This window comes from Budorcas taxicolor, chromosome 14, assembly GCF_023091745.1.
Source record: "Budorcas taxicolor isolate Tak-1 chromosome 14, Takin1.1, whole genome shotgun sequence".
Classification (NCBI taxonomy): domain Eukaryota; kingdom Metazoa; phylum Chordata; class Mammalia; order Artiodactyla; family Bovidae; genus Budorcas; species Budorcas taxicolor.
Window position 1 is genome coordinate 30,170,835 of NC_068923.1, and position 26,074 is coordinate 30,196,908.

At 45.1% G+C, this 26,074-nt stretch overlaps 1 protein-coding gene across 1 annotated transcript; it reads left to right on the forward strand.

Annotated features, from left to right (window-relative positions):
• Positions 1 to 25,605, forward strand: DERL1 (derlin 1). The gene is made up of 8 exons (XM_052651563.1): positions 1 to 370; positions 9,926 to 10,037; positions 14,275 to 14,339; positions 15,359 to 15,385; positions 15,917 to 16,012; positions 17,741 to 17,793; positions 19,232 to 19,342; positions 23,315 to 25,605. Exons 1-8 carry the CDS (start codon positions 218 to 220, stop codon positions 23,451 to 23,453), a joined length of 756 nt encoding a protein of 251 aa, XP_052507523.1. The 5' UTR covers positions 1 to 217; the 3' UTR covers positions 23,454 to 25,605.
• Positions 25,606 to 26,074: the final 469 nt, after the last annotated feature.

Genomic DNA, 26,074 nt, shown 5'->3' on the forward strand with positions numbered 1-26,074 from the left:
TTCGTCGGCGGCCGCCGGAAGGGGAAGTTTCGCCGCCGAACTCTCCCTTGCTGGTCCGAATTCGGTGGCGCCACGTCCGCCGGTCCCCGCCTTCTGCACCGGGGGCTAGGGCGGCTTCCGCCTGGACATTTTCCACTCGCAGAGCAGGCCGCGTCGTGAGGGGGCCGGGACGGGGAGTCGGGCGGCTGTGCGCATCCCGGCCACCGAAGAGGCGAAGATGTCGGACATCGGGGACTGGTTTAGGAGCATCCCGACCATCACGCGCTATTGGTTCGCCGCCACCGTCGCGGTGCCCTTAGTCGGCAAACTCGGTCTCATCAGTCCGGCCTATTTCTTCCTCTGGCCCGAAGCCTTCCTCTATCGCTTTCAGGTACTGACCGACGACGGGGCAAGTGGCGCCTACAGACCCCAGGTGGCCCCGCCGCGGCGGAGCGTAGACTGGCGGGTTGCGGACGCGCGGTGCCTGGTGGGATTTGTAGTGCAGAGGCTCCCGCGGTTTAGGGCGGGGTCCTTTGGCCCGGGAGTCGGGTGGACGGACGGGTGGACCGCTTTGCCAAAGCGTCCGAGCGTTGGGCCTGGGTTGCTGGAGATACGGAGGCTCCAGGGTTTGGCCCGGTGGGAAGGGACTGATTTTGTCCTTCTGTTAAGATTGTGCTCCCCGCCCTCTGGGCTCCGAGAAGGCGCCACTGGGAAGGTAAGACTGATAAGTTGTCGATCTGTGGGACGCCAGTGAGTGGCAGGCTGGGGCCACCTGGAGCACCTGCCCTCCGACCTCGCTCTGCCATCCACGTGGGTGGCATGTGGACGTCGCCTTGCTCAACCACCAGCCGAGTTCTTTTTATATTAATGAAGTTTCTTCCCAGCAGGAGTGATTTGAAAGTCCGAGGTGCAAAGAGTGAGTCTGTTTGTGTGTCTCCCAAGTCCTTAGTATCTAGCAGGTCGTAGTTGAATTTATGAAGGACCGAGTAAAGAGTAAATTGCTCCAGAAATTGATTTTTTTTTTTTTTAAGCATTAAGGAAACAGTCCAGGGTAATATTCCTAGTAAGCGAGTATTAGTTTTCTGGAGGTTTGTCTTTATTCACCGGATTCTGTGATTTAAATCTTTAATCAGTGCAGGTCGGATACTAAGATCTGACATTAATTTCAACACATTGTTTGGACTGTGGGTAACACTCTCTTGTCTTCTCTCTCTTCACTGGCTATTTCTTAGTTTTCTTTGCTGGTTCCTCATCTTCCTGATCTTTAAATACTGTGGTGTACCCCAGGCCCTCTTTCCTGTATTCTCCCTAGCTGCGGGTGATCTCATTTAGTTCATGGCTCTAAATCATTTCTACAAGCTGAAGTTTCTCAAATACAAATATACATACTTTCAGTCCAGATCTGTCTCACTTCCAGACTTGTACGCCCAACCATATACTTGAAATGACTACTTAGATGACTAACAGACATCACACACTTAATGTGTCCAACACTATATCCTTTCCCCTAGGAGTAAATGGCAACTCCATTTTTATAGGAGCTCAAGCTAATAGTCATGGAGTCATCTTTGACTTCTGTCACATCCCACAGTCTGTTAGCAAATTCTGTTTACTTTAGACAAATATCCAGAATGGAGTCCCTTTTTATTCTCTGTTGCAAGCCATTTTCATACCAGCCTGGTTCCTTTCAGTCTTAACTCCAGACAGTTAGAGTGATCCTTTTAAAACATAAATCCATGTCCTGTCAGTCTTCTGCCCAGATCCTTTTAATGTCTTCTCAACTGATTGAGTGAAGTTCAAGTCCTTTGGCCTGCAAGGCCTCCTACTGCCTCTTTGAGCTCATCTCCTACTTTTCACCTTGTACATTAGGTTCCACAGTGGGATCTTTCCTGTTTCTTCAGCACCTAACGCCATCCCTCCTCAGGACATTTGCACATGATGTTTCTCTGCTTGAGTACGATAAACATAGTTTACCTCTTTACCTCCTTCAAGTCTGCCCAAATGCCACCTTATTGGCATTTATGATTGCCCTAAAACAGTGCCTCTCCTTCAGTCTGTCTCCCTTACTGATAATTTTTCTTGCTGCATATCACCCCTTGGTGTCCGTCAGCCTGCTTCCCTTCAGAGAATAAAACTCCACAAGCATCACTTGTCTTGTGTACCAGTCTGTTACCTGGACCCGTGTTTGGCACATAGCAAGTGCTTACTTATTGGTTGAATGCATGGAACCAGTGCTGGGCACTAGGGGTACAACAGTGAACAGGAAGAAAATAAGAGAGGCATGCGATGGTGACTTTGATAGAGTATTCTAGAAAGGCCTTAGAGAGTATATTTGAACTGAAATCTGAAAGATGAGCCAGTTTTGGGAAGATGTGGCTCTGGAGACAATCTTTGCAAGAAGAAGAAAGAATAAGTGAAAGGCTTAGAGGGAGGAATTAGAATCAGGAAGAAGACTGAATGGTTAGTGCAGTCAGTGGGAGGGATGAGGATTAGTAGGGAGGACAGAGAGATAGCCGGGGGTAAGTACAATAAAGCAAAGATGGAAAAGTAGGCTGGGGCTTTGTGGTTGAACTTTAATTTGAAGGCACTACAAAGGCAGAGCCTTTTGAGTAAAGGACTGAAATATTCTCTTGGCTACTCTTTAGGGGGTGAGGGGAGGCCCTAGTGGCTCAACAGTAAAGAATCTGCCTGCAGTGCAGGATTCGATCCCTGCATCAGGAAGATTGCCTAGAGAAGGAAGTGGCATCCCACTCCAGTATTCTTGCCAGGAAAATCCCATGGACAAAGGAGCCTGGCAGGCTACAGTCCCTGGGGTCACAAGAGAGTCAGACACAACTTAAGCGACTAAACAACTCTGTGGGATGGACTTGATGTTGTGAATGGTGGCAAGGGAGGGCTAGGTAACGGGACCAGAGAGATAAGTCAAGTTAGAATGCAAGAAAGATGGTGATTTGGATCAGGGTGTCTCAGAGATAGAAGTGGATAGGTTTGGAGTTGGAGTGGGCAAGATTGCAGCCTCATGGATGCAAAGGGTGAATGGGTGAAGAAGCAGGTCTCGAAGAGGTCACTGTTTTCACAGGAGCAACTGAGTCGCTGGTGGAGCTCTTTTCTGGGATTGGGAATGTTTAGGGAGGCCGAGTTTTGGGGGTGGAGGAGGGTATGATAAAGAGTTATATTCTGGCCATAGTAAGTCTAAAGATCCTGTAGGCATCTGGGTGAAGTTCAGTAAGGCAGTTGGGTATTAGAGGATGATCTGAGTGTGCAGCCAGAATTGCATATTCTTTTCTGTTTGTTTTGGTGAAATGTTTGTTGCCTGGGTGAATGCTGTGCACTTTGTGCCCAGCGGCATGTTAGGTAATGCGCAGCAGTCGTAAATGATCGTAAATAGTAAACGGGCATAAATGAGAAGGGCCTAGTCAAAACTGGCTCTTCGGCTCTCCTTGCAAAACCTTGGTTACTTCTGTAGTCAGCTTAGGAAAAGCAAGTCTTTGTAACAGACTGTGCCAAGTCGCTTTAGTTGTGTCTGACTCTTTGCATGGACTGTAGCCCACCAGGCTCCTCTTGTGCGTTGGTAGGTGGGTTCTTTACCACTAGCACCATCTGGGAAGCCCTCTAATAGATTCCAGGTGTATAATGTTAAAAATGGTGAACTGATCAGAAAGGTCATCATTCATGTCACACTTTGCATAGTTTTCCCACCTTCCCTTGGGTTATTTCTTGTGGGCTTGTTATCCTGAGAAATGGGGGAAGCTGTTGGCAGGAGGCAGGACCGTACGCTGACTGCCCAGGTGCGGAGAGACCAGTATCTGTCCTTTCTTTCTTGCTGCTCTGACTCCTGCTCTTTCTGAATAAGTTTAGCTTGCAGACCCACCTGGAGGAGCTCATTTCAGCTGAAGCAGTTCAAGGAAACTCCACATCTGAGAGACTGATGGATGGAGGCAAACAGTGTGTGATGTGCTTTCTGCAAGAGGCTCCTTTTTTTCTTTAAAAGCTGCATCTTTGAACAACTTGGGGATGTTCAGTTTAAAATTGAGAATTCATGTTGGAAGTGAGAAAGGCTGTTTTTCCTCCTTATCCATGGGTTTCCTGTGAGAAGCTTGTTGGTTTGGAACTCTGACATTTGTGACGTCGGTTTCTTAGTCTGGGTCGATGGAAAGGCATAGGTATGTGTTAAGAGTCACTGTACTGTTGTCCACAACTCTTCATCCTTCACGTCTCACACCCATCAATCAGCTAGTCCACAGGGATGAAATGGCTCCATATTGGTCCCTGATTAACTGGAAGAGAGATGGCAATTTGCTGCTGCCCTTGTGGTTTCTGAAATGTCTTTCAGGGCTCCCTGCACGGGGATGTTTCATTTCTTTGGGCAAAATAACATCACCTCCTTACATCTGTGTTGGCTTCTTCATAGTTTACCTCGTTGAGCCCCCACAGTCATCCTGAGGTCAGTGTTATCCCAGCTGATAGACAGCTGCCATTTCAGTTTCTATTTTGGTGAGTTTCAGATAGTTCTCTTAACTCCTTTGCATATCTACCAAAATACAGAGTGAAGTGTTTAACAAAACATTTTTGAGTGTGATTTCTTTCTAACCAAGCATAGCAAATTATTGTTCCTTCTCTGTGAGGGTAGAAAGACTGTGGATTTCCAGCAGTTGAGTCATGGTCCCCAGGCCTGGCTCAGCCCCCTTGCTAGTGGCATGCCCCCAGGAAAGCTGTTTGTCCTTTCTGAGCATCGGTTTCTTCACTGAAAGTGTGTTAGTGTCTCAGTGGTGTCTGACTCTGTGACCCCCCATGGATTATATAGCCCACCAGCATCCTGGAATCCTGGTGGCAAGGGAATTGCCAGGATATCCTTGCCAGGATTCCCCAGGCAAGAATTCTGGAGTAGATTGCCATTTCCTTCTCCAGCGGATCTTCCCGACCCAGGAATCGAACCTGGGTCTCCCACATTGCACGCAGATTCTTTACTGTCTGAGCCACCAGGGAAGCCCTCTCTTCACTGAAAGTGGGGATAATTTATAAGTTATCTCTGTTGTCATCCAATGATTATGACATGCTCCTCTAATATTTTTTGGAAGAGTAGGAAAGTACAAATTACACTAAATGAATGTATTGATTATAAGGCATATCCTAATTTTGGAAACAAAAATGATTATCTTCAATTTGAGGAAAAATGTTATCTGCTTCATGCCTCTCATATAAAAACATGAAAAATGTTTGTGAAGTGCCCAGTAAATAGTCTGGTGGATAATCGATTAAAAAATAGTGCCTATTTTTATTAGCCAATTCCTGCCTTTGCTGCCTTCTCTCCTTGAGCAGTAATATTCTAATTTTAATCTGTAATTGAAATGTAACTGTGTAATGCTGAGTTATTTTCCTGTTCTTTTGGTCCTGTTAAAAGCATCCTGACTGGAAATGAGAAGATACGAACTCTCAATTTTTCTTAATTTGTTTCCAGGAATAATAAGAACTGGCACCAGCCAAGTTGGTGTTCGGGCCTGGTGGCATATTTGCCAGGCTTTTGCTCACAATATTGCATTTAGCCTGATGACAGCAAGCCTAGCAGATTGACACCTGAGTTTGTTGGGGAAGCATTATATAGACACACAACTGGGAGGGGAATGAACTTGGTCTGGGGGCTGAGCATAGAAGTAGCTTCAGGGTTTGGATTTAGAACTTTAGTGGCAAGTGTTCTGGTATGTAAAGTTTTTAAATCTTTCCTTTGCAGCGCTCTCCACATTACACGGTTCTGCCATGGTCTGTACCTAAGGTTACCCATTAGCTCACAGCTCCATTATAAAACTTTTTGTTGGGTTACAGTATACAGGCAGGATATACGTGTATATACGGGCTTCCCTGGTGGCTCAGCTGGTAAAAAAAATCTGCCTGCAATGTGGGAGACCTGGATTCATTCCCTGGGTTGGGAAGATTCCCTGGAGAAGGGAAAGGCTACCCACTCCAGTATTCTGGCCGAGAGAATTCCATGGACTGTATAGTCCATGGGGTCGCAAAGAGTTGGACACAACTGAGCGACTTTCCCTTTCATATATATTTATGTAAAATAATTGCCTTGTAGCTAGCAACCAGATTAAGACACAGAATATTGCCAGCATCTCCCAAAACCTTCCTACTGCTCCCTTCTGGTCACTCTCATCTCGAGGGGTAACTACTGTCTTGACTTTTGATACTGTAGGTGGTTTTTTCTTAACTTGTCCATAAATGAAATTACATAAATATTTATTTTTGTGTGTCTAGCCTCTTTTCAGCAGTTTGAGAGTCACCCACATTGTTGTACGTGCTTACAGACTGCTCATTCTTGTATTGTTCCTTGTGTGAACACACCACCATTTATTTACCCTTTCTTCTGGTAACAGGGTTTTGGGGGGAATTCTGGCTTTGGCTAGGATGAATAGTGGACACTTCTTGGTGAACATAAGTATACGTGTATACCTAGGAGTAGAATTGATGACCCCTATAGCTAGTTTAAAGTCCACAATTGAAATTGAGCGCCTTTCATTTGTTTTTCTTGCCTGTCTAGTGTTCCCTTCCCCATCCACTTTCCCCCATCTCCCCCCGCCCAAAAAAAGGAAAAGCTGGAGTTTGCTAATACCAGCATTTGGCCCCTTGGTGCTCTTCTTTCTTACTTACTTGATGACCCAAGTAGAATTTTTTTTTTTAACTCCAAATCAACCAGTCCTTACTGTTGCAGACAATTTTTTGTTTCTGATAGTAAAAACAAACAAACAAAAAAAACTACCCTAGGCTCTGGATGGCATTTGTAATGTTTTCAGTAGCACGTTGGCACGTTGTTTGGGAGATTTTCATTCAAGGGTAGTTGAACTAAACACTCATCAGAAGTCGCTGGACCAGTAGCTTATGCTGATGAACAGTGTCTGGTGTTTCTTTGAAGGCCTCTATGCCAGGGAGCACGTGGGTTTCTTGCCTTCATTAAGTGAGGAACTCTGGGCATGATACCTCAACTCTAATGAGGGGCCTAGCTTTCCTCTTGAAAAGGTGAGTGGTGATGCTTCCTGCCTTGGGGTTTCCACGGAGTTAAAATAAGATGCTTGCCTGTAAATCCCATGCCCTTTGCACTGCCTCTGGCTGTGTCTTAGGGATCAGGGGATCAGTGCAAGCTTTCTAGGGTCAAAAAAGTGCCTTTACCACTCCTAGCCCTGAAAATAAAGCCATTTCCTTATACTAACTGTCTCCATACCCATTAGAGGAGAGGAGAGCATTTAGTTGGCTACGTTGTTCAATGGGGATTTCAAAAATATATTACATTGTGTCCTGAAATGATGAACTATCTCCTGGTGTTTTCATATTATAATTTTAAAGTAATACAAAGATAATTCCAAGTCCCTTAGGTCAGTGAGAGCAAGTATAACTCAAGGGTAAGCTTAATGAACTGGGGAAAAAAGTGCAGTATTTTGACAGTTGCTGACTTCCAAGGCACAGGTGCATACAGTGGCTAAAAATAGTATTGTGTCCTCAGTGTTAATGAAAAATGTAGTCAAAAAAACCTGGAGGTGTCTTTTCCAGAATCAGGCCTCGAGTAACGTAGAAGAGTGTGGGGGTAGATTAAAATGGGAATTTGTAAAAACCAGGTCAGCACGTGTCTTTTAAAAGATATTGTAATGATAGTACACCCACACTTTTTTTTTTTTTTTTTTTTGGGTAAAGCACTTTTTTCATCTACTTTCTTAATTGCAAGCTTTGACAAAATCTGAGTCAAGGAAGAAGAGAGTCAAAGACAAATGTCACAGGGTAGATGAAGATGCAGACTGAAAGGTCGAGACATTTCCAAGGCTCCACGGGTTCCTAAGAGCCAAGGCCACAGCTCACTTGCTTTTGGCCTTTTACCCCCAGTGTTTTTCTGAAGCAGAGAGTGTGAATTTGTGGGCTTGCTCTCAGTTCATTTGAGGATTTTACAAGCAGTATAGTAGTACTGAAAATTTTTACCATTTTTAATTATACCTGATAATAATGATGTCACTTGTGAGAGGCGTTGTAAAAATAGGGGCTTAGTGTCATAAACTCTGGAGTCTGGCTGTCTGGGACAAACTTTTCTTAGCTCTACCAATTATTAGCTATTGCTTAACCTTTTTTCATCCTATTGCCTCATCTATAAAATCCACCTCTTGAATGCACATGAACATAATAGCACATTATTATTTTTTTTAAACCATTGACCAAAATGGATAAAACCAATGAGGATGTCATTCCTCTTTTACAACGGAAACTGCGGCAGAAGAGTGATAACACGTAAGCCGTGGCTGAAATCTCTTGTCTTTTCAAATCATTTCCAGGGCTCTTTCCGTCTGACTGTTCTGTTTCTGTGATAAAATTGTGAACAAACCCAAATGAATTTTAACCTGTGTTGTTTTACTGGTTTAAGCACAGGGTTGCTGGAAAGTGACTTTTCACGGTATGAAAAGTGCATTTTCCCCCACTGGGAATGAAGCTCAGAGGGTTACAGTCCTGTACTTGGAGAATGTGACCTGCCAGCCATGCCTGGCCAGGCCCCATGACAAATGCCCTCTGTTCCAGCCACACCCAGATTATTAGCTGTACCCATACCTTTATTGTACTCTCACAGCTCTTGGAGAGTTTGTACTCATTTTTCTGAGACCAAAGTTCCCTTCCTTGTGCCCACTCTTGCTTCTTTGAACAGGCTCCCCATTATTGAGACCTCCTTGATGTAGGGACCCCAGCTTTCATACTCATGCAGTAAGACACGCAGCTGTCAAGCCAAAAGCCAGCGTTATGATGGCTTTTCCAAAAGTCTGGGAAGGCTGCCATCTTCAACCACTACTGTTTGATGTTCTGGAGGTGTTAGCCAGTAAATTAGACAAGAATAAGATACAAAATGTTATTTACAGGCTTCCCTGATAGCTCAGTTGGTAACGAATCTGCCTGCAATGCAAGAGACCCTGGTTTGATTCCTGGGTCGGGAAGATCTGCTAGAGAAAGGGTAGGCTACCCACTCCAGTATTCTTGGGCTTTCCTTGTGGCTCAGCTAGTAAAGAATCTGCCTGCAATGCAGGAGAACTGAGTTCAGTCCCTGGGTTGAGCAGATCCCCTGGAGAAGGGAAAGGCTATCTGCTCTAGTATTCTGGCCTGGAGGATTCCATGGACTGTGTAGTCCATGGGGTCACAAAGAGCTGGACATGACTGAGCGACTCTCACTCAGAGTTGAGTACTTGGACTGCATTGAGAGCTTGGGGTCTTACCCACTGGGCCACCAGGGAAGTCCTGACACTGTAATTCAGTTTTAAAATTTTTATTTGTTTATTTTTGGCCACAGTATTCGGAATCTTGGGCTTCTGGTGGCGCGAGCGGTAAAGAACCCGCCTGCTAATTAATGCAGGAGATGTGAGAGACACTGGGTTGGGTAGATCCCCTGGAGAAGGGCATGGCACCCCACTCCAGTATTCTTGCCTGGAGAATCCCATGGACAGAAGAGCCTGGTGGGCTGCAGTCCAGGGGGTCACAAGTGTCAGACACGACTGAAGCTCTTAGCAGGCAGCTCACATTTGGAATCTTAGTTCCCCCAACCAGGGATTGGATCCATGCCCCCTTCAGTGGAAGCGCAGATTCTTAACTGCTGGACCACCAGGGAAGTGCCCTGTAATTCATTTGTGATAGGCATAGCTGTAAGCCTGATCCTAGTAAGGATTAGCCAAATACTTGTGTTTATTGATTGTTTTCAGTTTGTCTAGAAGTATTTATTGTTTGTTAAATGATGCCATCTTAACTCCATGGACTTGCAGGTTGATGAGACTGTCGCTGATAAAACTTTTCTTCAGTTGTTTTCTTAAATTATACTGGTGATAGCTCTTATCACTGAGGAGAATGTTTTGCAAGGGTTAATTTTGTTAAAAGAAAAAAAAAAACACCTCAGCTTAGAGAAACTAACAGCTGTGTTTTATTTTGGTCTGGACAGATTTGGAGGCCAATCACTGCCACCTTTTACTTCCCCGTGGGCCCAGGCACTGGATTTCTTTATTTGGTCAATTTGTACTTCTTATATCAGTACTCTACTCGACTCGAAACAGGTATGTCATCCCTGGTTTGTTTAAGTGTTGTTTTTGTCTATTTTGCTAATCCGATTTGTACTTCTTATATCAGTACTCTACTCGACTCGAAACAGGTATGTCATCCCTGGTTTGTTTAAGTGTTGTTTTTGTCTATTTTGCTAATCCGTGTATTCATGTAGTGGAGGAATTTTGAGGGCAGTTAGCATGTGTAAGGAAACGACTCAGGACTTCCCTGGTGATCCAGTGGTTAGGAGTGAGCACTTTCATTGCCAGGGGCCCAGGTTCAATCCCTGGTCAGGGAACTAAGATCCCACAAGCCACGCAGTACGGCCCAAAAAAAAAAAAAGAAATGGCATAACGATGTAAACGTTCAGTAAGTATTAACTGTGCCAGGACTCTACAAGGCACTTAGATTGTTTGATTTTTAATCCCCACAGGAGCATCGTGGGGTGTCAGCGGCAGCGTCACCATTTTATAGGTGACAGAGATACGAGGGCAGAAGTTTCTACATTTTGTTCATAACCTGTGTGGCGAGGTGGTATACCTCTCACTTATCGTGACATCTCCTTCATTTCTGTCACATGGCAATCCCTGTTTTTTACGGCACAGTTGGGCTGAAGTGTATCCATCTCCTAAATTGGTGTTGAAAAACACTGCTTTATTGCAAGTAAAAGCCTAGACTTCGTCTCTGTAAGTGAAACACTCAACTTAAAAAAAAATTAATTTGTTTATTTTAATTGGAGGCTAATTACTTTGTAATATTGTGATTTTTGCCATACATTGACATAAATCAGAGAAGGCAATGGAAACCCACTCCAGTACTCTTGCCTGGAAAATCCCATGGACAGAGGAGCCTGGTGGTCTGCAGTCCATGGGGTCGCTAAGAGTCGGACACGACTGAGTGACTTCACTTTCACTTTTCACTTTCATGCATTGGAGAAGGAAATGGCAACCCACTCGTATTCTTGTCTGGAGAATCCCAGGGATGGGGGAGCCTAGTGGGCTGCCGTCAATATGTTCGTACAGAGTCGGACACGACTGAAGCAACTTAGCAGTAGCAGCAGACATAAATCAGTCATGAGGAAACACTCAACTTTTAAAAAATATACAGCTAGGATTTATTTATTTTTTGCCATACTGCGTGGCATGTGGGATCTTAGTCCCCCAACCAGGGACTGAACCCGGGTCCCCTGCATTGGAAGTGTGGAGTCTTAACCACTGGATTGCCCAGGAAGTCCTTGGAGGCATTACAAAAAAAAAAATACTTACTTATTTTGGCTGTGTTGGGTCTGAGCTGCGGAACGTGGACTTAGTTGCCCCACAGCATGTAAGATCTTAGTTCCCTGACCAGGAATCGAACCCATGTCCCTCGAATTGGAAGGCAAATTCTCAACCAGTAGACCACCAGGGAGGTCCCCTGAGAGGCATTTTTAAAAACAACTTTATTGGTCTATAATTCATATACCATACGGTTCCACCCATTTAAGGTGTAAAACTCAGTGGATATTCACAGAGCTGTGCAGTCATTGCTGTAATTCATTTTAGAACATTTCATCACTGTAGCCGTTCCCCATTTCTATTCAGTCTCATTTCCCCTGACCTCGCTGCAGCCCTCAGGCAACCACTCACCTATGTTCTGCCTCTTTTCTTATAAATGGAATCATATAATCTGCAGTCTCTTGTATGACTGGCTTCTTTCACTTAACATGGTTTTTCAAGGTTCTTCCATGTAGTATTTATGATTAGCACTTCATTCCTTTTTTTTAATTTTAAAAAATTATTAAAAAAAAATATTTACCTGGCTATACTGGGTCTTAGTTGCAGCATTCGAGATCTTTAGTTGTGCCATGTGGGATCTGGTTCTCCACCCAGAGATGGAACTGGAGCTCCCTGCATTGGGAGCGCAGAGTCTTAATTGGGAGTCCAGTCTTCTCTAGACCACAAGGGGAAGTCCCTCTTCATTTCTTCTTATTGCCAAGTTAAGATGCTGTTGTGTGGATTTACCACATTTTGTTGTTCCATTCATAAGTTGATGGACATTTGACTTGTTTTCTCTTCTTTGCTGTTATGAATAATGCTATACAAGCATTCATGTAGAGAGGAACTTTTGAGAGCTTTCGATTTAACCCTTTCAATTCACAGACAAGAAAACAATGGTCTGGAGAGGTGGTACAAAGCTGTTGGAGAAACACAGCTAGGACTGGAACCCAGTTTACTGACCCCCGTCTGCCTTCCACCATACAGTTTCAAGATAACAGTGTGACAAAATGTTTGCCACCTGCATTTTTTCCTGCTTGGCTATTTTAAGTATCTAGCAGTGTTGGCTGGTTTATAAGGATTCTGATGTGAAACTAGAAGACTGCAATTTGAGGACCAGTTAATTTGTAAATTTCCAGTTGCAAGCTTGCCAAATAATACAGTACTGTAGTTTATGTAATTACAGTATTTTAAATATTCAATCTAAAGAATCCTTAGAAATCACAAAGCCAAAACCACAGCAAAAGAAGCACAGCTGTTTCTAGAATGTAGAGATTTTGTGAAGAGTTTCAGCTCTGATACATCATCCTTATCCCCTCCCATTAAGCATCTTTCAACCGTGGCTAGAGTGTGCCTTTGAGGTGGGGTGGGAGGTGGATAAGGAAAAAAGCGACTTTTGCCTGAAATCTAGTTTCTTTTAGGTAGATTTTCTTTCTGCCTTTCTGATACTTGTTAGGTTGTTATTGTTACTTTATTTTTGTCTGTTTGTTGGCTGCGGCGAGTACTCGTAGCTGCGTTTGGGCTTCCTCTAGTTGCGGCGAGCAGGGACAACATCGTTGTGGTGCATGGACTTCTCATTGCGGTGGCTTCTCTTGTGGCAGTCCACGGGCCTAGAGCATGTGGGCTCAGTGGTTGTGGCACAGGCTTAGTTGCCCCACGGCACGTGGGATCTTCCCAGACCAGGGATCTAACCAGTGTCCCCTGCGGTGGCAGGCCAGATTCCTTACTGTTGGATTACAAGGGAAGCTCGAATTTATTGTTTAATTAAAAAATTGTAGGTTTTAACGGCTGGTTTCCATTTACAGTTATCAGAAAGTACTGGCTGCATTTCCCATGTTGCTCAGTGCCCCCTCGAGCCTGTTTTGCACCTAGAAGTGTGTGCCTCCTGCCCCTCAGCTCCGTGTTGCCCCCCCACAACTAGTGGCCGCCAGTTTGTCCTCTGCCTCGGCGAGTCTGCTTCTCTTCTGTTATGTTCACTAGTTTCTTGTATTTTTTTAGCTTGTTAGGGTTATTTTTAAAAAGTGGACTCTGTATCATGTCATTGTGATGGGGTGTGGAGGGGAGGGGAAGTGGCCGAGATAGAGGGACCTTGGCCTCTTTCGATTCTTTCCTCTGCCCCTCTCCTAGTCTGCCAGCGGGAGGCGCGAGGACCGTCGTCGAGGGAAAGCGGGGCTAATGTCCATTTTTCAGGCCAGTAATAAGACAGAGCCTAGGACGTGGTGTAGCGGAAAGAACCCTTCACTAGTGGTCAGACTTCACTCTGCTTCTAAAAGCCGGGTGGCTTTGGTCAGGTAGCTGTACTTCCTCGTCTGTAGAAAGGGGGATAGGTCTCCTCCTCCTCCCTCACTTGGGGGAGGAGGAGGAGGAATCAAGGCTGCGGAAAGGCGTGACTCTCCGCTGCTCTCCACTCCCCACCATCGTTGTCCTTTGCTAGAGTGTGAGCTCCTGGAAGACGGAGACTGAGTCGTCTCACTAAGCCCAGTGCCGGACCGAGAGGTAGCGTGTGTGTGTGTAAGTACAGCCTCGTGGGGAGAAGTCACACCGGTAGGCAGTATGGACGTGATTCCTCCTGACAGAGCTTATGGGCAAATGGGTGAAGAAGGGATGAACCAGGCATCACAAATGCGCCTCCATCTCGTGATGAGAGCTGAGGAGGAAAGTCCAGCAAGCAGGCTGTGAGCGGCTTCGCAGTAGCTGTGACCTGACTGTCCTCCCTTTGGATCTCTCCTGGCTCCTGCCAGTCAAGCAGAGCATGTAACGGACTGGAATTCAGTCAAGAGGGCACAGATTAGCCTTAATACCCGGGTGACTTTACTTCAGGGCTTTACTGCAGACGTGGTTTTAGGTTTTAAAAAAATGTTCTTTTGCTTCCGAGGAGTGATTTAAAAATATTCTCATGTTTTTGCTTCCTCCATAGTTTTTTGAAGTATTTCTCAACATTGAAGTTCCTTTGTTCTGAAATTCCGAACCATGACATTTGACTTATTTTTGTTTCCAGGAGCTTTTGATGGGAGGCCAGCAGACTATTTATTCATGCTCCTCTTCAACTGGATTTGCATCGTGGTATCCTTTCATCTGTTATTTGGGGCCAGAGATAACCAGTTTTGTTTTCTTTTTTTTCAGGTTTGGGGAAACAGGCAGTAATCTGTAGAACGTTTCCAGTGGTAGTCATTTGCATCTGTTTTTACTGTAGTTAATAATTAAGAATCATTAAAGTTCTTTCCAGTATCGGTTGTAAGTCACATAGCCCCAGAGCGATGCCTTCTCTCGCTGTTGTCTTTGTGGGGCTTTTCCACATTTGGTTGAGTTTTATTACCGTCCCCTCTTCTCGTCCCCAGTTCTCTGTGTTCTCGGGTGTGCCAGCTTGTTGACTGCAGCACAAAGAGATTCCGTGCCGTGAGACAGCTTTTGAAAGCTGCGGTCCTTATCAGAAACCTAATTTGCAGCCAGCATCCTTTCCTGACTTCAGTGCCGTCCGGTAATTCAGTCCCTCTGTGAGGGCCCTGCGGGCCTCTCTGCTCTCTGTGTGTCAGCTGCGGTTGTCAGCAGCCTTGCGGCTTGCGGACCTTCCCAGGTGGTGAGTGTGGCAGAAGGGGCTTGTCAGCTCCAGCCCGGTGCAGAGTTGGTGAGCTCAGAATGGCTCTGGGGCTCAGCGTCCACTGAAACCTGACCAAGAGCCCGAAAAGTGTGGCACTTTGCACGCCCTTTCCCCTCCTCTAAGGGAAGAGAAAAAGCTTGTTTTGGACTTCACCTGTGCTGGGGAGCGCTGAATGAGAGTAGAAGCATTAGCTATTTCAGGGGGCACAGGCCCCTCCATCTGCTAATTGCAGTGGCAAAGCGCAGAGGACACAGGCGACCAAACTGAATCATGGGCCAAAGCAGTTAATTTCTAGTTTCTTCATCATTGGAAAGTCTAATAACGTGCTCACAGTGACGGTGATTAGATACCTTTGTGTTCTGGGGTGTTTTAAGCAACCTGAACTATAGAGAAGTGTTTTTCCTTCCGGAAACTGGAGTGAAATGAACTGTTATTAGGTGTGGAGTGATGTATTTGTGTCTGATCTTTAACTTGACGAACCAAGATTACTGGCTTAGCAATGGATATGCAGGTAAGTGTCCCTTGAAACTGTTTGCCCTTTCATATGTTTCAGATTTACTGTTAATGGCCTTCGACAGAAGTTTAAACTTGGAAAGAAGTTTCAATTGCATTACATTACATTAATTACACGGTATTTTGAAGGTTCTAATGTGAGTTACTTAAATCGTTACTTTCCTTGCTCATTTCTGGTTTCTTTCCAGAAATGTGCATATACATGGATGTGTATTTTTTTAAAATTGAGAATACACCAAAAGTAAAGCTTTGTGCATACTTTTTTCAAGTAACAGAACTTGACCCTGGTATTTCTGAATCTATCCCAAATAATGTAATTGTATTGTATTAGAGGATTTTAAAGCATGCATTGCATGTTTAAGTAAAAGGGCCAATTTATAATTGTGGTGAGTTGAATTTCTTTTCTGCATTTTGAATAGCCATGTGAGAATTTATTTGGAGGAGAGAAGTTAAAAACAAAAAAAAGATAGATTCACGCTAAGCCTCTGTTTTTAGCCTTATCTTTACATGTTTGCTTCTTTTGTTGCAGTTGCTGATGATTCCTCTGATCATGTCAGTGCTTTATGTCTGGGCCCAGCTGAATCGAGACATGATTGTGTCATTTTGGTTTGGAACACGATTTAAGGTACTCTAACCTAGTTGGAAAAAAATCTTGCTCTTGCGCCCAGAGGTGTACTTTCTGACATGTCCGGCAGAGGTCGCTGCAGAGCAGTAAACCATCGGCAGGCCCCTTCTCCCCTCCTCAGCTCCCCTGGGTTTCTTTAGTCAATCCCGCCTCCTTTGCTGACCTCACTCCCTCTGGACCTCAGGCCCCTCAGGCGTGTGTCCTGAGTGATCTCATGGATGTGAGTGTGGTAGAGGGAGGGAAGGAAGGATACTCAGATGGAGCCCTCCCTTTAAAAATCTCTTCTTATCATTCCCCTGTTAGGTATTTTACACTTAAGCTGAAACAGATTGGTTTTTTGCCCCCCACCCTCCAACACTTCCCTTTGTGCCTCCTCTCACAATTTTCCACCTGTAACATCGTTTTGATTTTCTTCCTTGTGTAAATCCTGCCCATTCTTAATCTGAGTTGGGACTGAACATATTTCTTTCTCTCCTGCCTGGAATTGGTCTTGCCTTTGGGCTTCTGAAATATTTTGTGTTCTTACAGTCCTTACCACATTCTGCCTTCAAGTTATTGATATGTAACCCTTTCTTTCCCAGTTTGTGATATTTTTGTAACTCCTTTAGCTCTTAATGGCACCGCACTCCAGTACTCTTGCCTGGAAAATCCCATGGACAGAGGAGCCTGGTAGGCTGCAGTCCATGGGGTCGCTAAGAGTCGGACACGACTGAGCTACTTCACTTTCACTTTTCACTTTCATGCATTGGAGAAGGAAATGGCAACCCACTCCAGTGTTCTTGCCTAGAGAATCCCAGGGATGGGGGAGCCTGGTGGGCCGCCGTCTATGGGGTCGCACAGAGTCGGACACGACTGAAGTGACTTAGCAGCAGCAGCATAATGTTTTGACTCTGTTAAGGGGTGTTAACCTCAAGTAAATCGGCTGCCAGATATATCTCCAGCCCAGATGAGTTTACTGGCTACCGGTAGAGAGCTTTTATAGCCATGGCAAGCCACATCCTGGTCCCTGCACCCGGTGGTAGGAGAGTGCTTTTATAAGAGAGGAAAAGGAAGTCAGGAGGGCTGTGATAAACAAAGCTTTTCATTGGCTGAATCCTTATAAGGAAAGAAGTCTGTTTTCTTCCTGTTGGGCTCAGCTGATGAAACAGGACGTTAGAGCTCCCCCTTCTGGTCTCCCAACCCTACTTCATTGAGGTTTGCTGTTTATAAAATTTTCATAGGGGCTCAAATGTTGAATGCATCTGGAGAGCTGTCTTATTTGGGAGAGTATTAGTTCAAGATACTGATGTATAATTTGATAAGAATTCAAAGTAACCGTGAAATATGTAAAAGGAGAACCCAAAACAATGAGCTGTTTTATAGTTGATTGGTGACAATTTGCTGGCTGGAGCCTTCCTTCTTATTATGGACCATTTTTTTATTAGCATCCACAGGCCATTCGTCTACTTTCTAAAGCTGTTTGTTATAATTCAACAGGTCCTGTATTACATCTGAAAACTATGAGCAAAGTACTGTCTCTCCAGTTGCTAACATATGAATAAGTATAATTTTAGATGGAAAGTTTCAAGTATACTAGGAGTGATGCTAGATTGAGCTAAGGAATTTTTGCAGTGACTTTCCAAAGGATGTGTAAAAACCCTTGTCAGGACAACCTTACCCAGTTTAGCCCCCTGGCAACTGTATCCTCTGCAGGTGTAGTTATTCATGTTTCTGTATATTCTCTCCTAGGCTTGTTATTTACCCTGGGTTATCCTTGGATTCAACTATATCATTGGAGGCTCGTAAGTGATAGTAGATTTATTTAATTTCAAATTAATCCTTGGAAGACTTCCATTATTCTTTATGTTCCTTCCCTAATCTTTATAACACTTCGAAGATTCTCAGCACTGATGACACTTTTGAAATAATCTCATTTGGATGTGATTGATTAAAATTGCAGGGCTTTAAGCACATTTAACCCTGAATGGTTTTTTGTTGCTGTTAGTTTGTTGTCATAGGATAGCTTCCATATATGTGTTTTCGAACAAATATTTATTTCTGGATTCACTGTCCAGATTGAGCAAGTATAGACCTAATTTTAATCTGAGCTGTCTCCTCTGTGCATAAAATTCATGTTTTTATTTTTAAGGCATTTCCAGAACGCCTTGGAAACTGTTCACCAGTCATAAGAATGCACAGATTTTCAGATGGGAAGTTTTGTCAGTGATTTGATAGTACAAAAGTTTGGGCCAAACGGGGTCAAATTTCTAGTCTGGAATTAGACCCGAGGCTTTGGAAAACCTTGAAAGGATCCATTCAGAATTTCGGAAGGAGGACTTCAAGATGCAGCTCTTCTAAGAACTCCTATTTCTTACACTTCAAAATATTTTTAATGTTTTAAAACAGATTTTGATAGTACTACTTCTTAACCTGATGATGTCTTTGCCCTATGGGGTTCTGACTTCTGCTGTGTAGCCCTAGGCAGAAGGGAATGAGTTGGGTAAACAGACTCTGTTTAGAGCAGAGCAAGTCCTGGGCTTTGGTCTGGGAGCAGCTGTAGACATGATCGGTCCCTAACAGGAATGACGTTGCAGGTGGAGACAGGGAAGGATATGTAACCGTGGGAGTGGGTCTGTAAAACCTTGAAGTGGCCGGTATGTCAGCCATGGGAAAACTGAAGAAGGGCCATGTTTATTTTAGGTTTATAAGGTGAAGGTCAGCTTTCCAGAGTGATCTCTCTGGTGTCCTGCAGTCGAGGACACAAGAGGCGAGGGAGGTGTGATCCGTGGCTCCAGGAACAGGAGGAGCAGACATTTTTCATCCTTCCTTGCTCTTGTGACTCTCTCTTGCCAGCCTTCAAATATACCCCTGTTTTGCAAATACGGTGTTTGTGACTGAAAGCGTTCAGAAGCTTACAACTAACCCCCACCCCTTCCTAACGCAGGAAAGTAGCAAAAACAATGTTTTGAGAATGGGCTGGGGCTTCAAAGAGATGTCAGAGAGGCAGCTGGCCTTGAAGAGCCCAGACACCATTGGTTCAAGAGGACTGAATTTTCTTCTCACTCAGAATGTGCGTGCCCCTCAGACTGTACAAGGGCTCACTGTTGAGCTGTCGCAGACTCCCAGGGACCAGAAATGAGCTGCCTCGAGGGATCTCTTCCCTCTGCTATTAGTTAAAACTTGCTGCGGCTCACTTTACTGCTTGAATGTCTTAAAACTCACCTGGCTCTCTGTTTGCAGGGTCATCAACGAGCTAATTGGAAATCTTGTCGGACATCTTTATTTCTTCCTCATGTTCAGATACCCCATGGACTTGGGAGGGAGGAATTTTCTATCCACGCCTCAGTTTTTGTAAGTGCTTCTACCCCTTCTCGTTTGACAGTTCCTGTGGTCGTCTGCCTCCCGATAAAGACTCCATGAGGGGTAGGAGTTCCCTCTTTGTCTGATGGACTTGCCTTGGTCACTCTAAGCTGAGGTCTGCTCTTCTCCTGGAGCCTTCTATCTATAAAACCCTGAAATGGCCTATATGTCAGCCATGGGAAAACTCAAGAAGGGCTGTGTTTATTTTAGGATTGCAAGGTGAAGGTCAGCTTTCCAGAGTAACCTCTGTGGTGTCTTAGAGTCAAGGACACAAGAGCCTGAATCCAGGCTCCAGGAGAAGAACAGGGAGCTGTGTGCTCTGTTGAGCGGGCGGGGCGCTCATGAGTGGCTCCAGTGTGAGCATCGGGGGGCCAGGGGGGCAGAGGTGCCAGTTTTACCCAAGATTTCAGCTGAGGAAGGCGTCAGAGGGTAAGTAGGTTCATCGGTTAGCAGTTTAAAACATTTTTATATTAGTATCATAGACTAGAATGTTTAAAGGATTTTGCAGCGTTAAAATGAGAGACTGGAGGGTTGTGTCCTGCTTCCTGTTGTGTTTGCAGGGTGTACTTAGGGAGAAGGCTGAGGGCCCAGCTTTGGTTTGGAGGCAGACTTGGGTTGGAGTCCCATTCCCCTCATCGACCAGTTTGGATATTGGGAAAGTGACTGAGTAAATCCCCCCAGCTTTCTTTTGAGTCTGTGAGTTGAGGGGTGGCCCCGTCTCGAAGTGGGGTTCACCCTCACCACCACAGTAGTAGGTACTCAGTAAATATAAGCTCTCTCAGCCTGAAGTTGGGGCGGGGATGCAGGGGCAGGATTCTGATGCACACTCCCACCCACTCAGAGATGCTGACACACTTAAGTGTGTAAGCAGTGTGACCATCTTGTCAGGGAAGCAAATGGCTGTTGAAGAAGGGACCAGTAAAATCACCATCTGGTGTCACAGCCGGCCTGACAGTCACTCCTGATCTCTGGTTGAGCATATGTGGTGATAGCTTGCACTTAGAAGCTTAAAAAAAAAAAGCAAAAAAACCCCTTTTCACATCTTGCTCATTTTAATGTTCTGCAGTTTGCCATTCTTCCAAGGGGCCAATGAGGCCAGTAAAACTTGAGTGCCTCCCCCTGTCCTCACTTTCATAGGCTAGAGGAAGGTATTTGAAAGTCCTTCATTGTGAAATATACAGAGAAGTACACTATTGTTGTGTATGTGTGTCTTTTTCTTCATTTTTTCCCCCCCTTCATTAAGAGCATGAAAAGAAACTTGTTTACCGTCTGAGTCTTGAGTTGCCTTCAGGCTAAAAAGAAAAAACTGATGACCAATCTGCTTTCTAATTATCAAAGGACACAATTACAGCAGGCTTGGATTTTTAATCTAGATTGATCAAGTCTGATGGCAGATGCATCATTTTAAAAAAATAAAACAAAACTTGTTGCTTTAGGGGGCAGCCAAGAGTTATTTTACTTTAAACGGCCATATTCTGATTTAATGGCTTGAAGACATTTCTCAGTTGTGGGCAACAACATGTATGAGATTCTAGTGGCAAAACCAACAGCCCACTGGAGCCTGCCTTCCTCATGAGCTTTCCCTGTTGGTGGAAGCCCTTCTGTGAAATTTTGCATAAAGATCAGATGACAAAATGTAGCTCCTTACAGAAGCAGTAACTGCTTTGAAATTATCATAAATCTTTGTTGATTATGTATAACTGGGTATCTTTTTATACTAATTACTTGCATTTAATTTCACTATCTGTTTAAGCAGTGGCGATGGCTTCCATATTGTCTCAGAGTCAGAAGCAAAGCAAGACAGCTCTGGTGTTGCCTTTTTTAAGTCTTCCAATTTATTATATACTTTAGAGGAATGTTATTTGTGCCAGAACATTATGAATGTTGGGAAACCAGTGCTTGGAAATACATGTTGATTTAATGATCAAGCTGAATTTGCTGAAAAGGGAAGATGTGAATTACAGAATTCTAAGGCAGTCCATGAGGTCGCTGAGAGTTGGACACGACTCGGTGACTTCACTTTCACTTTTCACTTTCATGCATTGGAGAAGGAAATGGCAACCCACTCGAGAGTTCTTGCCGGAAGAATCCCAGGGACAGTGGAGCCTGGTGGGCTGCCGTCTATGGGGTCGCACAGAGTCGGACACGACTGAAGTGACTTAGCAGCAGCAGCAGCAAGATGTGTCAGTCTTTTGCCTTCTGCTTAGAAAAGTAGACAGGGGCTTCCCTAGCAGCCCAGTGGTTAAGAAAACGCACTGGCGCTGCAGGCGGCAGAGCTTTGGTCCCTGGTTGGGGGACTGAGACCCCACATGCTGAGAGGTGTGGCCAAAAAAAAAAGGTAGAGCCTCTTCTGTTGTTTTTGTTTTTACAAGGGGTTTAATTGTCTTTCTGGAGAGGGAGCGTGCAGCTAACAGGGTTGATGTGTAAAGATATGAGGACTTTGGTCACTAACTGCTGTCATCTGAATCAAGCACTCTGTATGCTGTGGGGTGGGGTGTGAGCTCCTGAGTCAGGCTGCCTGGGTTTGAATCCTGCCTGTCACTTCAGAAGAGCTCGACTCAATTCTGCCTCGGTTTTCTCATCTATAAAATGGGGTAATAATAGTACCTGTTGTAGGGCAGTTGTGAAGATGAGATGCATTTTTAAACAAGCAGTACCCAGTGTGAGGGAAATGCCTTATGATAAAGTTGAGCTCCTCAGGCTTCCTGCTGTGGGCAAGTCACCCCTCGTGGTTTGTTTTTGGTGCCAAGTGAAAGTGAAGTCGCTCAGTTGTGTCCGACTCTTTGCGACCCCATGGATTGTAGCCTACCAGTCTCCTCAGTCCATGGAATTTTCCAGGCAAGAGTACTGGAGTGGGTTGCCATTCCCTTCTCCAGGGGAGCTTCCCCACCCAGGGATTAAACCTGGGTCCCACATTGCAGGCAGACGCTTTGCCATCTGAGCCACCAGGGAAGCCCTTGGTGCCGTGAGGGGTTTAACACGGGACATCAGGTCACAGTCTCTGTGCGTCAAGCCAGAGACCAAGCCATCAGGTCTGATAAGTGGAGCAGGTGAAAATAGATGCTCAGCTGACTGATAATCAAGGAAGGGAAACAGTTGGAAAAACTAGTGAGAACATAGAGTCCTGGGTCTACATTTTCTTAGCTGTTCTGTGACTCTGAATTTATTAATTTGTCAGTTGGGAAATCAGCTAACCTTTCTGGGCCTCAGCTGTCCCACCATCGATGAGATAGAAAGAATGCAATTGGAGGACACGCAGCGAATGAACTTGAAAACACGCCCGAACTCCAGGACAGAAAGCCGCCGTCTCCACTGTCCCTCGATGGACGCCAAGAATCCAGTCGCGCCATGGAGACGCCGTGGTTGCGGATTTGTCCTTGGAACTGAATTTACTTAGGGTCCTTTGAGCAAGCTAGCTACATGTTTATATAAACCAAAATGCTGTATAGATGGTTCTTTCTGGTTGCTGGGCTTGTGGGTGTTAATGCTTTTGTTTCCATACTTAACTGTTCCCACATAAATTGCTTTTGTAATCAGGAAAAAAAAAATTAGAGTGTGATGTTAGTGTGAAACCTTAGTTAAAAAAATCATAAATAGTGAGTGCCTTCTGTGGTCAGGGCATGGAGTCCACCAGGACTTTGGATTGTAGCCCACCAGGCTCCTATGTCCCTGGGATTTTCCAGGCAAGAATACTGGAGGGGGTTGCCATTTCCTCCTCCAGGGGATCTTCCCAACCCAGGGATCGAATCTGTGGCTCCTACATTGCAGGTGAATTCTTTACCTGCTGAGCCATCAGACAGAGTTAAATGAGACATTGTCCTCAGCCTCTCCGTGGCCACAGATGAACATAATTCAATGAGACAGATGCCACGGGAACCCCGGGCAGGGAGATAAGGATGGACAACTCCGTGGAAATGACTTTGTGGTTTTCTCTCATTTTGTGTCTCGTCCACTGTGCTCCAGGTACCGTTGGCTACCCAGCAGAAGAGGAGGGGTGTCGGGGTTTGGTGTGCCCCCAGCTAGCATGAGGCGAGCAGCCGATCAGAACGGCGGAGGCGGTCGGCACAACTGGGGCCAGGGCTTTCGGCTCGGGGATCAGTGAAGGAGCGGCCTCCGGCCTGCCCACCAGCCTTTCCACTCAGATGACGTTTCCTCCCAGCTCGGGGTGACCTTCACCACTGAGTTCTAGCTGATGCTGTTGGATCTGACCCACACTGAATGTAGTCTTTCAGAACAAGACAACAGTTTTTTAAATCCTGGGAAAAAAAAAAAAGAGTGTTCCTCAAGTCTCATGATTCTCATTCAAGTCCTTACTGCTAAGAAGAACAAATTATCAACTGTGCAAATTTCAGAAGTGGCCATATTACCATTATTATTAGTATTATTTTTTGATGTCTTTTTTTCCTTTTCCATCTGAGTGATGGGTTTTGGCAGGTCCGGCTCTGCTGGCAGCAAGCTGGGTGTCTGGCATTGGGTCACCGGACCCCTGTCCACGGGGCTCTTACCTCTTCCTCGCACACACGTCTCCTTCCTCCCCGCCCCCTGCACCGCCCCCCCCATTCCCAGCTAGAGGAGTCTGCCCGGAAAATGGTTCTGCCTCTGACCAGCTCTTTATTTATTGACCTTTGCCATGGCTTGGCCACAGAGACCTGTTGACAACGTTTCACAGTGGCAGAACCGTAACCCTAGGGCAGAAGCCAGAGAAGTGGACGAAGAGCTTCCTTGGCCTTTGGAATTGCCGTGACCTGCTGTCAGTTGTCACCGTTTGCCACCTCACCAGCTATTTTGATTAAAAAAAAAAAAAGCACCGCTGAGTCAGTGAGGACTCCAGATCGGTATTGAGGCATGAGAGTCATTGCTAGGTATTTTTTTATCCTAAGTTAAGTGATCAAAACTCTAGTGGAGTTGCACCTTTCATAGAGTCTGGGTTTAACCCAGGGCAGGCAACTGTGTAGGGTGCTGTGTGTACCCCGAGTAGTGGATTTGCATTGTGCTAGAAAATTCCAGCTCACATTGGCCACAGGGAGGCCTCGTGGAAAGGCACCTGGTCATTGATCCTACTTTGTTCTCATTCTGGGTATGTGTTTATTGAGTAGAGTGGAGGGGAGAACTTTAAACTCCATTTAAGTTGTCTTTTTTTTGGGGGGGGTAAACCAGCCCCCCATCTACACCCCCATGGCCATATGCTTCAGTTAGTTGTGAGGAGGGTGCAGCTTCTTGTATGTAGATCTTATTTCAGGAGGTGTTACAAGCACATCTAAGTGAATCCCATAATTCTTGGTTGTAATGGCTTTATATCTGTGTTTGAAGGGCTTTTTTGAGTCATGAAGGTACATCAGACCAACTTCAACACCCACAAGTCTTTCCCCCCGCCCCCCTGCCAAGGTGGGCTTTTTCCATCAGAGCTAGGCTTGTCACCAAATAGTTTTTTATTTTGAAGGCTATGATGTTTCCCACAGTTTTCTTGTTTTATATTTTTATTCTGAAAGTGAACTGCTAGGAGCAGTGCTGAGTGGCTGCCATGCTCCCAGCCAGCTAAAAAGGCTCTGAACATTGGCCCTGTGGTTCTGTACAGGAAGCGCTGTGCACTAGTAGGCTGGCTTTTTGCCCCACTCTGAAGCAGTGATGTGTGTTATTCTAGGAAATGGCGATTTGAAAACAGCTCCTCGGTTTTCATGAGGTTTGTTTGCGTGTACCTCTCCATATTTAATTTATATGATAACACAGGAGACGGGGAGAATATGAGCCCCAGCTGTCACGTGTTCTGCTGTTGACCTGTGGCCACAATAAAATTTACTTGTGAAATTTTAAAAGCCCTTCTTCCTATTATGTCGCCCTAGCACCCACCAAGCAGGAGTGGAGACTCGTGTGTGTGTGTGTGTGTGTGTGTGTGTGTGTGTGTGTAAGAAGAATCTCATGGTAAGTGAGCTAGTTTCCTGCACGCCCTCTCAGCAGCTCAAATGCCCAAGAGCAAGTCTTTCTGAAGGTTCCAAGTATTGTTTAGAATTCTTCAAGGCCAAGTGTTCACTACATTCTTCCTTTCAAGCAAATTTAAGAAGCTGATAATCTTATGAATTTTTGTCTCAGAATAATTTTTGCTATGCAAGCTATTTGAGATTTGCTTTGGCAAGGCAAGACATGATAGTGGATTCTCTCTGTGAAAGGGAAAAGAAATCCTGATTTTGTATAGAGATTCTTTTTTTGTAACTAATCTTTTTATTGGTAAAAACTATAAATTAAAACATACAACTTGATGGTCATCTGTCTTAAGTTTCTGTATCGCTGCTCTGCTATCTCTTTAGATGGGATGATGTTTATGTAGCCAGTCATCTCTCGTGTCCAGTGTGTGTTGCTGTGATAGCGACACAGCAAATGTTTTGGTAGCTACTTTCGTTCACGTGCTGGAAAATAACTGTAGGATTCATTCTTGGAAGCAGGGTTTATAGGTTTTCATTATAATGAAGCAGGATGGGGCTTCCCTGGTGGCTCATGGTAAAGAGTCTGCCTGCCAGTGTAGAAGACACGGGTTCCATCCCTGATCAGGGAAGATCCCACATGCCACAGAGCAGCTAAACCCATCCACCACAATTACTGAGCCTGTGCTCTATATTGCTGTATAGAGCCCAGGAACCACAACTATGGAACCTACGTGCTGCAGCTACGGAAAGCTGCGTGTTCTAGAGCCTGTACTCCACAGCAAGAGCAGCCACCGTGATGAGGTGC